We start from the raw sequence: 12,956 nt of genomic DNA, 5'->3' as shown, positions 1-12,956 counted from the left end.
TAATTTCTGCTTTATCGCGAAGTTATTCAGTTACAAATATGTATGCAATCTTCTTTATATTCTCTTCCATTGTAGTTTATCACAGGATATTGAATACAGTTCCCTGTGCTATGCAGTAGGGCCTTGTTGCTTATCCATTCTATAGGATAATTATTGATTACAAACTTAACCGAGGAGAAACCTAGCAGGCTTCACTTTCTTTAGGGAGCAAAGTTGACCCCACCAGTAAGCGGACAAATTGATCGTGTTTGCTCCCTGACGAAAAACACAGCGTTGCTTCCGCGATGTCCCTGAGAAACATGCATAACTTTAATCATGAGGGAACACTAGTCAAACCCAAACTGAGGCGCAAGGAGCAAAATAACTGGCCCATACTCAAAAAATGTCAAGGTCACAAAATACAAGAGAGCATTAGGAACCGTTGCCAACCAAAGAATACAGAGGAGACCTGAGAAGTAAAGGCCGCACATGAGCTGGTCACCGCGCCCCCGGGCCCGACCCCGAGGGGCCTGCGGGCCTGGGCGCAGGGACGGGGCGGCCGGTGGCGTTCCTTCTGCAGGCTGCGCTCCCGGTGACACCGCGCGGCAGGGACCCTAGCTCTGGGCCAGTTTGCCCAACGCAGACCCCTGGCACCGTCTCAGGGACCGTGCCCTGGCCTTGCCCGAGTGTTCCCAGAACCGCGCTGTGATCCGAGGCTCTTCCTTCCCAACGCCTGCCCCTGCCCTCCCTTCAGAGGGGACAGTCTGACACCTCCCTGCCCACGCCGCGTCTCCCCCTCCGTCTGTCACAGACGTTCCCCTTCAGAAACCTCTCGCGGCCACCGGGGCGTCTGCGTCTCAGAGCAACCAACCGATCATCACTGTGCGACCCCGGGTTTGCTCCCTTTGCTGGGAAGGACAGGACTGGGGCCACTGGTGATGTTTGAATGAGGTCTTTACAGTGAATAATCTCCTGAGTTTTGTGGCCTGTAGTAGTTGTTTTTTTAAAAGATAATAAACCACGAAGAAAAGAAAATAAAAGAAGAGACAGCAGTTTTAAAATTATCAACACGTTTTGGAAAATAGGAAGATGGCGATATGGCCACTGATTTTGCATGTGGAGTTGAAATCTGAGGGAAATCGGGTAGTCATTTCTACCTGAAATGATCATATTTGCCCAGAAAAATCCCAGAGAAGCTCAGCCCGCGGAATCAGATGTAGTAAAGCTTGGGTCTGAACACCGAAGGAGGACTGGTTGGAAGCCCGAACTCAGTGTGGCTGGGACTCTGGTCCCCTCCTCCGCCCCAGTCTACCCCAAGTCCCACCTCTCCACACCAGCTCGTGCTCCCTTCTACCAGAACCGTGGATTTATTTTCCCAAAGTGGCTTTTGGAATCAAAAGACGCCAAGCTGAAGATAAGGCAGGGGCTGGAAAGGGAATGTGCGCCTTCTGTGGTGCGGTTTCCCCGGCGCACCCGGAGGGCCAGAGGCAGGGTCTCAGCGGCAGGCAGGATGGAGAGACGGGCACTGCGGATCGGAGCAGAGACTGGGAAGCCAGCCTGCTTGGGTTCAGATACCTGCCGGTATGTGAGCCACGTGACCCTGTCGCTCAGCCTCTGTGCGCCTCCGTTTGCTCACGACGGGGAGGATAATAGCACCTACCTCCTGGAAATCATCCTGATGTGAACTAACGCACAGAAAGCCCTGAGGACAGCGTCCAGCATGGATGCTGCGCTTTACAATCGGATTACCGCTGTGACTATTCTCGGGAAATTCTGAGCAACCCAGAGGGAAAAACAGACGCTGGGGACGCTACTGAGATCAAGGCAGCCTCATCATCTGACCGCTTCGCGGGCAAGTCCAAGACTCAGCAAGCCCTGTGACACAAGCACCGCTGGGGAGCCGTAGACTGGGTGAGGGTCAGAGGCCAGCCGGAAGGGAGGGGCCAGAGCAAGCAACCCGGAAACCCGGACAGAGCAGGGAAAGGAGGGCCCGTAGGAAAGTTACTGGAGAGGTAGAAGAGGCTGCATTTGACAGACAAGATTGGAACTCTTAGAAGAACAGCCAAGGAGGAAGGAAGAGCACTTTAGAACATAAACATAAGGTATTTGGATAGTCTAAATAAAAATTCAGCAGAGGATTGGGGGATGAAATCAAAGACATCTCCTAGACATGAGAACAAATGCCCGTGAGGCAAAAGGGAAAGTCTCAAAGTGGGTCACTGTTCCATTTCTCAGGTTAGGGGGTCACTAGGACCAGCTGAGGCCCCCCGTTTAGAGCTGAGGAGGAGAACTTAAGGTGGCCATCACAGCTGCTCCTGTGTTTTGAGTCTGTTTCTGGCTGCACGTGGCTTTCTCTGCTTGCAGTGAGCAGGGCTGCTCTCTCGCCGCTTTGCAGCTCCTCTCGCCCGGAGCACAGGCCCTGGGTGTGCGGCTGCACAGTTGAGGTGCCCGGCTCAGCTGCCCCGAGGCGCGTGGGATCTTCCTGAGCCAGGGCTCCAACCCGTGTCCCTGGCATTGGCACGTGGGTTCGCAAACACGAACCACCAGGGAAGTCCCCGCTCCTGAGTACTGTCCTGGTTCTGCACACGCCTGATGCTCATTTTATTTCTAGTGCTCTTGCAGCTCTTTCCCTTCTATTTGATATTGTTTACAGACTTGTATCTATTGTTTATAGATAATGCTTCATTGCTTTCTTTTTCTTAATAAAGCAATACGTAGTAAAATGTTGAGAAAACAACACAGAAGAAAATAAAAGCACGTATAAGTTCACCACTGCAGCCGTAAAATGAAGACACTTGCTCCTTGGAAGGAAAGCTACGACAACTCTAGACAGCGTATTAAAAAACAGAGACCTCACTTTGCTGACAAAGGTCTGTATAGTCAAAGCTATGGTTTTCCCAGTAGTCATGTATGGATGTGAGAGCTGGACCATAAAGAAGGCTGAGCACTGATGAATTGATACTTTCAAATTGTGGTGTTGGAGAAGACTCTTGAGAATCTCTTGGACAGCAAGGAGATTGAGTTAGTTAGTCCTAAAGGAAATCAACCCTGAATAATCATTGGGAAGAACTGATGCTGAAGCTGAAACTCCAATATTTTGGCCACTGATGAGAAGAACTGACCCACTGGAAACGACCCTGATGCTGGGAAAGACTGAAGGCAAAAGGAGAAGGGGGTGACAGAGGATGAGATGGTTAGATAGCATCACTGACTCAATGGACATGAAGTGGAGCACCGGGAGATGGTGAAGGACACAGGAGCCTGGTGTGCTGCAGTGCACAGGGTTGCAAAGAGTCAGACACAACTTAGTGACTGAACAACAACAACAACAAATGTCACCACTTAGAAATGGCAGTCACAGCTGACAACTCTTTGTTTCTGTTCTGTGCGTATTGCCAGCAGAGATGCGAGTCTGTGAATTTCTACAATACAAATGTGTATCTCTGTTTTAAATTCATGTAGTTTCATGAACATTTAAAATGGTTTATATTCATGATGTTAAACAATTCCATGATAGCGTATCATTTGAAGGTAACATATTTTATTTAACCATTTGCCTATTGTTGCATATTTAGCAGTTTATACAATTAAGACAAAAGTTCGTTTTGTTTGTCTCTTCAGTTCAGTTCAGTCACTCAGTCGTGTCCGACTCTTGGTGACCCCATGAACTGCAGCACGCCAGGCCTCCCTGTCCATCACCAACTCATGGAGTTTACCCAAACTCATGTCCATTGAGTCGGTGATGCCATCTAACCATCTCACCCTCTGTACCACATGAAAAAATAAAACAACAGATTTTCACCAAACTTGGGGAGTATGTTTGGGATTTGTTCAAATACACAGATTCAAAGTGTAGGCTATGAGGAAAAGAGTATATTCATGTCTTGGAACTTGACAGAGAAACCATAGGGAAGGGAAAATAATTTTCCTTCTACCTTTCTGAGTTGTAGGCTGAGGCCTTCTGTGACAAAAGACATTAACAAGAGAAAAACAAACATATTTATTAACATGTATACCTCATATGTACAAGGAAAAAACCCAGGAAAACTGAGTAACCCCAAGATGGCTCAAGCCACCACTTTAAGTACCACTTAGCTAAAGACAAAGATGTTAACAGAGAACTATATTCACTATCCTATGATAAAGCATAATGGAAAGAATATTTTAATATATATGTATAACTCAATCACTTGGCTGCACAGCAGAAATTAACACAACATTGTAAATCAACTATACTTCAATTAAAAAAAAGCTCATGTAACTATGGAAAAAAAAACAGAATTGGTGCAAAAAGAAGGCCACCTATGGCAGGTTACCAGGGAAAGTGTGGTAAGCAAGGGTAAGGTTTATTATACAGTTTAAATTGGTATCTTCTCCATTGAAAAGAGTTTCTGGACATTTAGATCCAAACTTCTCTTCCTCACACAGAGAAGGAGACATGTTTACAAGTGATTTCTTTTGTAAAATGAATGCAACCCTTACAAAAGGGCAACTTCTACTCCGTTTTCAGAGCTTCTCTCATGTCTGCTATTTATTAAAGTAATTGGTTCGATATAAGCCTTATGCCAAAGAGGCATATTTGGGGGTGGCAAGTTCTGCCATCCTTCATACCTCAAGCTGATGAGCAGGCATCCTTGAGAACAACTGAAATAAGCAGAGCTCCGAGCCCGGAGTCGCGTGTATCATGATGACTCCGCAGGCGTGAATCAGAGAGAACGGCTTCCATCTTTGTGCCCGGATCAGATGGCCTGAGGACATCAGCCTGATTATAGCTACTGACTCGGAGTCAAACTGCTGTCCAAGTGAGCACTCTGGGAGGAATATCGAGGGCATTTCTGTCCAATAAAAGGTTCACATGATGGAAACCTGGAATATCTACTGTCAGACACTCGAAGGGGAGCGGATGAGGGACAAGTAGACTCAGGCCGCGGACGACTGCTCTGCCAGCCCGCCCGTCCTCCCTTCTCTCTCACCGTCTGTCACCTGGAGAGTGGCTGCCCGGGGTATCCCCAGCTTTATGAAGTAATCTTTCCATTAAATATTTAAAAGAAATGTTGGCACATATGTAACATGTATAGTAAGAGAAACTTTATGTTCCCTGATACCTCGGAGATTCCTTATAGGTTCCAGCTGAATTAAAAAATTACTTGTATCTCAAAATTAAAGGACATGGAAAAGGTCACATATCTCTCCTCTCTTTTCCCCACCCTCTTCAGCTCAGGTTAGAACACAGTCCCTTCCTTTTTACACGAGATTCTTCTCCCTTTGTGTGGTTAGAAGTAGAATTTACTCAAGGCTTGGCGTTAAGGTTGGGCTGCGTGCTACGGGCCAGTTTCTCATCCTGGGTCCCTGGCCTCTGACCTTATTGTTCCATCTTTCCCTCCCCTCACTTTTCACTCAGTTTTTCTTTTCTTTCTTTCTATTTTTTGTTTTTGCGACTCCATGCAGCATGAAGGGTCTGTGTCCCAACAAGGGATCACACTGTGCCCCTGCATTGGGAGCACGGAGCCCTGGCCAGGGGGCCACCAGGCACGTCCCCTCTCAATCTTGCTAATCGTCTCCCTCGGCCCTTCCCTACTCTGCCCCACCGAGAGCTCCTGTTTTCTTCCATTTGTTGTTGCTGTTGTTTTAGTCGCTCAGTTGTGTCCGACCCTTTTTCAAGCCCATGGACTATAGCCCACCAGGCAAGAATACTGGAGTGGGTTGCCATTTCCTTCTCCAGGGGATCTTCCTGACCCAGGGATCGAATCTGAGTCTCCTGCATTGGCAGGCAAATTCTTAACCACTGAGCCAGGAGGGAAGCCCCATTCTTTGGCAAAGCAATTAAATTCCCTGTCTGAGCATGTCTGTGGGCATCCTCTTTTGTACTCAGATGTCATCAAGACATTCTCTTAATCCTTGTTGGTTCTCCCTCTAAGAGGAATTCTGCAGTTAATGTTCATCATAATAAAAAACTTCCACCTATTCATCTATGTCCATCTGTCTATGTTGTCATCCAGCCATCCCTCATTTATCTAATCCATCTACCCCCTGCCAACGCCTATACATTCATCCCTCCACCCAACTCTTAGCCTCTCTGCTTTTCACCGATTCTCCCCAGCCCTCTCCAGAGACCTAGAACACTCTTACGGGAAGTTTCTTTCTCTTGGTTTTTTTAAAGGGAAACTTATGCTTTGCAAAAATAGCTATCAGCTGCCTTGAAATGATAAAGGGCTGGGAATGAGCAGTTATAATCTTTGCTTGGGCAAGAGAAGGACAGATAAGACCCATATTAGAAATAAGTGAACAAACCAAGTGAGGTTTGGACCATTCGTAGAAGGAGCTTGGCCACGGGGGACATGTTCACATATATCAAAAGCTAGGGTGTCAGCGGAAATACACCCATAATGCAAACACACGCACGCACACTCAAAGATACTTATACTTTGTATTTAGCTTGAATTCGGTCACAGTCCTACTGTACTGATGATAACAGGATAGCTGATAATTAACCTGTGAGCTATGACAAGATATTGCTGAAAGTGGAATCCCTTAGCAAGTTGCAGAGTTCCTAAACTGTAAAAAAAAAAAAAAAAAGGTAAACTTAAAATATATGTAGCATCTAATATTTGTATTATACATCAGGATGGTTTTAGATTTGCTATTTGTTTTTCCTGTTTTTTCTTGTGTTAAGTAGTTGAAGTGATAGAAGCATAGGCCAAATTGGAAATACATTTCCTGTTCCCTCAGAATGACCAATTACTGCTTTTCTCTCCTTAGGCAGGGAAAGTTCTTCCAATTGGATACAGAGTTGCAACCTGCTTGACTGAAAAATTTCCCAGGGTGAGTGTTTTCAGCATGCATTTGTCTGAACCTAAGATAAACAACATTCAACATTCCTTATGAGAATTGCATAACTTTAATGTGGTCCTTTTTTTTTTTACTATATTTGAAGACCTTCTGTAGAGTTTGAATGAGGAAGTGAAAATCCCAGGCTTACGATTTCCAGCTCTACGAAAACTACTGGAGATTTCCATTTATTTAGATAGGAAATAGTCTTTTATGGTATGCTTCCTAGCCTAAATACTTCCTGGTTGTTTTCTAAATATAACTTATAAAAATAAGTATTGGCGTATAGTTGATTTATGATGTTCTGTTAGTTTCAGAAATACAGCAAAGTAAATCATTCATATATACATACCTATATCCACTCTTTTTTAGGTTCTTTTTCCATGAAGGTAGAGTTCCGTGTGCCATACAGTAGGTTCTTAGTAGTTATCTATTTTATATATAGTAGTATGTATAGGTTAATCCCAAACTCCTAATTTATCCCGCCACCTCTTTTCCCCTTTGGTAACCATAATTCTACATCTGTGACTCTGTTTCTGCTTTGTAGATAAGTTCATTTGTATCATTTTTCTAGATTTCAGATATAAGGCATATCATGACCTCTGTCTTTCTCTGTCTGACTTAGTGTGATATTTTCTAGATATAAGGCATATCATGATATCTGTCTTTCTCTGACTTACTCAGTGTGATAATTTCTAGGTCTATCCATGCTGCTGCAGCTAAATATAACTTTAAAAATATGTTGCTCATCTCCATTAAAAAACTTTCAAGATGTTTTATTATTGGGTGCTGGAGTTCCCCAGGTACTTGTTATACTCATGTAATGAAGGATGTTCATTGATTGGTATAGATCAGTCTTGCTGATATCAACAACTATACTTGATGATTCTATTTTCTTCTCTCACTGTTGGCAGCTAATGACCCCACCTGAGGCAAAAAAGTTTTTCAACTTCAGATATCCACCAGCTGGAGCCGAAAGAGTATTTTATGGCAGAGCAAATGATCCCCAAATCGCACCTTCCTTGACACACGGAATACGATCGAAAATTTCCATACCGGTAACTTCTTTTCTGTTTTTCCCAGTATGTTATTCACTTCCAAGGTTAACATGCACAAATGAAGTGTTAGTGAAATCATCAGTCCCAACCTCCTTCCCACTGTTAATGAAAAAATCCAAGCAGCAGTAGGCAAGAGTGAGTGTGGGAAAATCAATGGCATAAGCCACAGACTGCGTATTGTTCCCTTGGATAATAAAAGCTGAGCTGCATTTCATTTTCTCACGGTACAAAGAGGTAGGCTTCCCTGATAGCTCAGCTGGTAAAGAATCCGCCTGCAATGCAGGAGACCCCAGTTCCATCCCTGGGTCGGGAAGATCCCCTGGAGAAGGGAAAGGCTACCCACTCCAGTTTCTGGCCTGGAGTCTATACAGTCCATGGGGTCGCAAAGAGTCGGACACGACTGAGCGCCTTTCACTCAGTCACAGAGAGAGGTGCTGTCCAGGTTTGCTCGAGCGTGGCGAGGACAGAGGCTGGGTGCCGCTGCTGGAGACGTCAGTGCTGCGCTGTGTGCGCGCGGGGTCTCCGTGCCACCTGCTCCCGACCGAATGTCCAGGGTCAGCAGGCCGGCTCTCGCACCTGCTGGGAGCCTGTGGGGCCCTTGTGGCTCTTGTGCTCGGCATTCCCACTCCTCTGGAATATTCGAGCTGCGGAACCAGGGAGCTGCCCTCGTAAACACTTAAGCCCCAGTGAAAAGTCACGTTTTGACACGTCTAAGCTGCACAGTCCCAATCCGATGGTGAGCTTGAAGGTGAGCCCAGGCACCGATCATGAAATGTTTTTCCACTGTCATTTTCTCTTCTCCCTGGCTGCTGAGTTTCAATGTTCAGAGTTCTTTCTTTCTTCCGTTTTTGGTTGTTACATCTTTGCTTTGTATGACTTCTTTAGGCAAATGTATTGATCAACCCACCGTCTATAACAACGTTTCAACAGAAAATGAAAGATAAAAAGGAATCAGTATATTTTAGCAATCAACGGGCACCGTTAGGAAAATCTCATGATCAGACGCCAGGATTGCCTAAAGGCCTGGACATACTCAATACGACATCTGGGACGGCAATCGTCAGAGGTAGTGAAAATACGGGGTGGGAGGGAGTGATAAAATGTTTTCTTAGAAAATGGGATTCAGTATCCTGTTGGGATTTATTTAGTGCTGGTGCAGATGGTGTCAAGAATGAAAGACAGGATCATAGCAAGAAAGTTACTCTCAGGCCCAGAAGCCTTAGAGCTGATGTGTGTCAAGGCCGTGAGTTCAGGGTTTGGAGAGGAGATTCAGGGTGCAGAGCAGAGATGGTGCAGAGAGAGGAAAGGGACTCAGGAATGCTGATGCTGGGACCAGCTGTGAGGGCTGCCATCCCTTCCCCCTGGGCATCTACTGATGTGTTTTATTTCCACCAAGGCCTCCGATGTGCTCGTAACTCTGAACTCTTTTTAAAAAATTTCTTTTTAAATTGAAGAACAGTTGATGTACAAATGTTCTGTTGATTCCTGCTGTACAGCAAAGTGATTCAGTTATGCATATATATAGTCTTTTTTGTATTCTTCTCCATTGTGGTTTCTCCCAGGAGATTGGATGTAGTTGCCTGTTTCATGCCAAGGACTTTGTTCCTTATCTATCCTGTATGTAACAGCTCGCATCTGCTAATCTGAAACTCCCAATGCTTCCCTCCCCCAGACCCCTCGCCCTTGTCTGTTCCCTAGGTCTGTGTGTAACTCTTAACTCTTTATGAAACTCAGTTTCATACAGTAGACCACGGAACAGATAAGTTTGGTAAATGCTGTGTACAACACTCATTCTTACCTGTCCACGATGTGTACCTGCTTATTAACTGAACAGGCAGTGTTAGGGCAGACTCCTCTCTCATCTGGAGAGGGGGTGGAGCATATTTTTCAACATGTGACTCACCATCAGTCACAGGCCATCTCTCCTCTGCCCCCCTGCCTCCAGCCCCCTTGGGTGCTTTCCTTTAAAATACCTTCTCACTTTCTGCCTTTTTAGGTCCCTTACCCTCCCCTTCCAGCGATATCATTACAGGGGACCTCAAATTCCGTCTTTTTATCATCCTGCTGAGAAATGTGCTTCTCTCTTTGTCTTTCTGCACCCACTGAGGCTTTGCTCCAGGAACCTTATCTTTCTTACCAAAAGGTCCATTAGGGTGTTTTTTCGTTCACATAGTAGTTTCTGTTCTGGAGATAAACTGTGCCTTTGCCTTGCAAGGCAAAATCTGCAGTTGTACTTTATTGTATCACATATAAAATTAAAATTTGTTAATATTTGAAATATGAAACATGTATTTAGAAGAGGTAAAATATCTTTTTTCCTTTTAAATAGGATTAAAAAATTGTATTTAAGCAGACAGAACATTACAGAATTACCGTAGTTATATCATAACTGCTATCTAGGATTAGTTCATTTAATATGAAAAGTACTCATTTATATATGTAATAAAAGGAATGCTCCATTAATAGGTGTAATGGTTCCTGCATCAAAAGAGAAGCACTGCTTTACAGGATTATTCTGTGCAGGACCACCTTCCAGGATTCTTAACGGTTTGTTTACAGACCCCAATTCTGGGCAGATAGCCCCAAAGAAAGAAAACACCTCAGTGTATGTTGTTAGGTACAAAGAGAAAACTGCAAATGGAATTATATTTAAAAATCATTACAGAAAACAATAAAGACAAAATAATTCGCTGTATATATAGCCAGGAACTACCAGTCCTGGGAAAGCAGCTATGCAACAAAGACCTTCTAGCTCTAGGTTTGGGGCCAGAAGGAAGAAGAGTTTCTTCCTGATGCCAGTGATTACCCTGGCACCTCGGGCCAGTTCAAAGATGGGTATTCTCGCATCTACAGATTCAGGATGTGCACTGTAGTCTATAGCTGCCAAAATTTGCATCAAGGCATCCCCACAGGGCACCAGGGCTTCTGAAGCTGATTTGTGATTCAAATTTGCCTAGATCATCTTGGAAGTCTGGAGCAAACCGAAATAAAAATTATCCTGAGATTCTCAAAATTGGGAAATTAATTCGGCTTGGCATGTGGCTCAGGAGACCAAAGCGGTTAACATTCTTCAGAACTCTAGGGAGTGAGCCTGTTCAAATGGGGGTCCCTGAGACCCCAGCACCTGGGCTATTCCTGTCTCTGCTGGTCAGTCTCTGTGTGTGCTGGCTTTGTGCCCCTGTGGCTTATGCAGTCAGCTACCTCGTTTGTCATTTGCTCTAGTCAATCTAAATGTTACAAAGAGACGAAAAGTATCTTAAAACTGATTTCATTCATTCTTTCTTCAGAAATGTCCGCTAGAGATGTGGTGAATCCACCAAAACCCTGTAAAGAGGTATCTGAAGAAGCACAGGCAGGCCACGGTCTGTATATTGTATCTCACAACGATTATTTTGCGGGTAAGTTTCCTCCAGTGTAAAACAGGCCTGAGAATATGACACTCAGACTTGTGAAGACGGATAGGGAGATGATGAGCTTAAAGATGAAATGCCTGGTTGTGCTCATGCTAAGTCACTTCAGTCCTGTCCAACTCTGTGTGACCCTATGGACTGGGGCTTGCCAAGCTCCTCTGTCCATGCAGATTCTCCAGGCAAGAATACCGTAGTGAGATGCCATGCCCTCCTCCGGGGAATCTTCCGACCCGGGGATTGAACCCGAGTCTCATCATGTCTCCTGCATTGGCAGGTGGGTTCTTTACCACTAGCAACATCTGGGAAGCCCAACTTACAAGGTTACAAACCCTGATAGCTGGGAACACATACCCTTATAAAATGTATGAAAGTATATATCATTAAAACAACAAAAAGAAGCAGTTAAGATTAAATGTTAGGTAGTCTAATCTTGTGTAAGTGGATGTAGGCTTAAAAAATACCATCCTTAATGAAATATCAAGATTATTCTAAGTGCTTCACTTTATATAAGGAATATTAGTTACTCGTCAAGTGCAGAAATTTTCAGATCATAAAGTTTAAGGCATTGCTTACCATTGATTATTTTTCAGACCTTGAATATTTTACTTATCATCATCTATTTTAAATTTCTTAAATAGGTAGGGATAATAATGTTGTGAGGATGAAGTGAGTGCCTGCAAAATGCCAAGCATGGAGTCTGGAACATAGTTAGGGCTCAGTAACTATTATCATTAGTAGTAATAGTAGTGTTAGTACTAAGTATTGTGACTAAAAGTAGCTTATTATTAGAATTGGGGCTTCCCAGGTGGCGATAGTGGTAAAGAACCTGCCTGCCAATGCTGGAGACATAAGAGACGTGGGTTTGATCCCTGGGTGGGGAAGATCCCTTGGAGGAAGGCATGGCAACCCACTCCAGTATTCTTGCCTGGAGAATACCTTGGACAGAGGAGCCTGGCGGGCCCCAGTCCATATGGTCACAAAGAGTCAGACAGGACTGAAGCGACGTAGCTTGCGTCACTAGAATTATCCTATAGCGTAACCAAAAGGCATTGGAGTTTAAGTGAGCTAAGTGGAATTTTGATCTAACAGAGGGTTGAGAATTAGACTCTAATACGTGTCCTGAGAATGGAGAAGGGCATGGCAACCACTGCAGTACTCCTGCCTGGGAAATCCCAGGGACAGAGGAGCCTGGTGGGCTCCAGTCCAGGGGGCTGCAAAGAGAGGGACACGGCTGAGTGGCTGGGCACACCCTCGGGTCCTGAGAGAGCGGATGGGTTGTGCCCGATTCATCAGCTCGTCAGCCTTAGTTAGAAGCGAGACTCGCCCTCAGGACGGCAGGGCCCCCGCTCTGTGTCACTGTTCTCTCCACGGCCCCTGCGGTCCTCTTCCTCCTGAACCTCGCCGACAGCGGGGGCTGTCTCCCAGGCCCTCCGCTCCACGCGCGGCTTGTCTTGGTCTCTGCGGGTCGTTACACAGACCCTGGGCCCTGAGTGACTGGGCTGCACCGTCACGCGCCCCGGACCCGGGCCCTGGGTGGGCTCCACCGTCAGACGCCCCGGACCCCAGGCCCTGAGTGAGTGGGCTGCACCGTCAGACGCCCCGGACCCGGGCCCTGGGTGGGCTCCACCGTCACGCGCCCCGGACCCTGGGCCCTGAGTGAGTGGGCTGCACCGTCACGCGC

General features: G+C 45.6%; 1 protein-coding gene across 14 annotated transcripts in view; it reads left to right on the top strand.

Annotated features, from left to right (window-relative positions):
* EFHB (EF-hand domain family member B) overlaps positions 1 to 12,956 on the top strand; it is a 59,406-nt gene that overhangs the window by 12,508 nt on the left and 33,942 nt on the right. For 7 of the 14 annotated variants that reach the window (XR_014073751.1, XR_014073749.1, XM_081559292.1 and 4 more), the window contains 4 exons: positions 6,739 to 6,801; positions 7,722 to 7,865; positions 8,751 to 8,931; positions 11,153 to 11,263. Coding sequence is in view for 11 of the 14 variants with exons in the window: in XM_081559292.1 (XP_081415418.1) it covers positions 6,739 to 6,801; positions 7,722 to 7,865; positions 8,751 to 8,931; positions 11,153 to 11,263 (499 nt within the window). In the remaining 3 variants the exon portion in view is untranslated. Of the gene's footprint in view, positions 1 to 1,924; positions 2,082 to 2,687; positions 2,850 to 6,738; positions 6,802 to 7,721; positions 7,866 to 8,750; positions 8,935 to 11,152; positions 11,264 to 12,956 lie in introns of those variants that run through there. The other 7 variants (XR_014073747.1, XM_081559284.1, XM_081559245.1 and 4 more) reach the window with 3 other exon arrangements.

This window comes from Giraffa tippelskirchi, chromosome 2 (assembly GCF_054371585.1).
Source record: "Giraffa tippelskirchi isolate mGirTip1 chromosome 2, T2T-mGirTip1v1.2.pri, whole genome shotgun sequence".
Taxonomy (NCBI): domain Eukaryota; kingdom Metazoa; phylum Chordata; class Mammalia; order Artiodactyla; family Giraffidae; genus Giraffa; species Giraffa tippelskirchi.
This window is presented reverse-complemented; position numbering and strand designations above follow the sequence as displayed.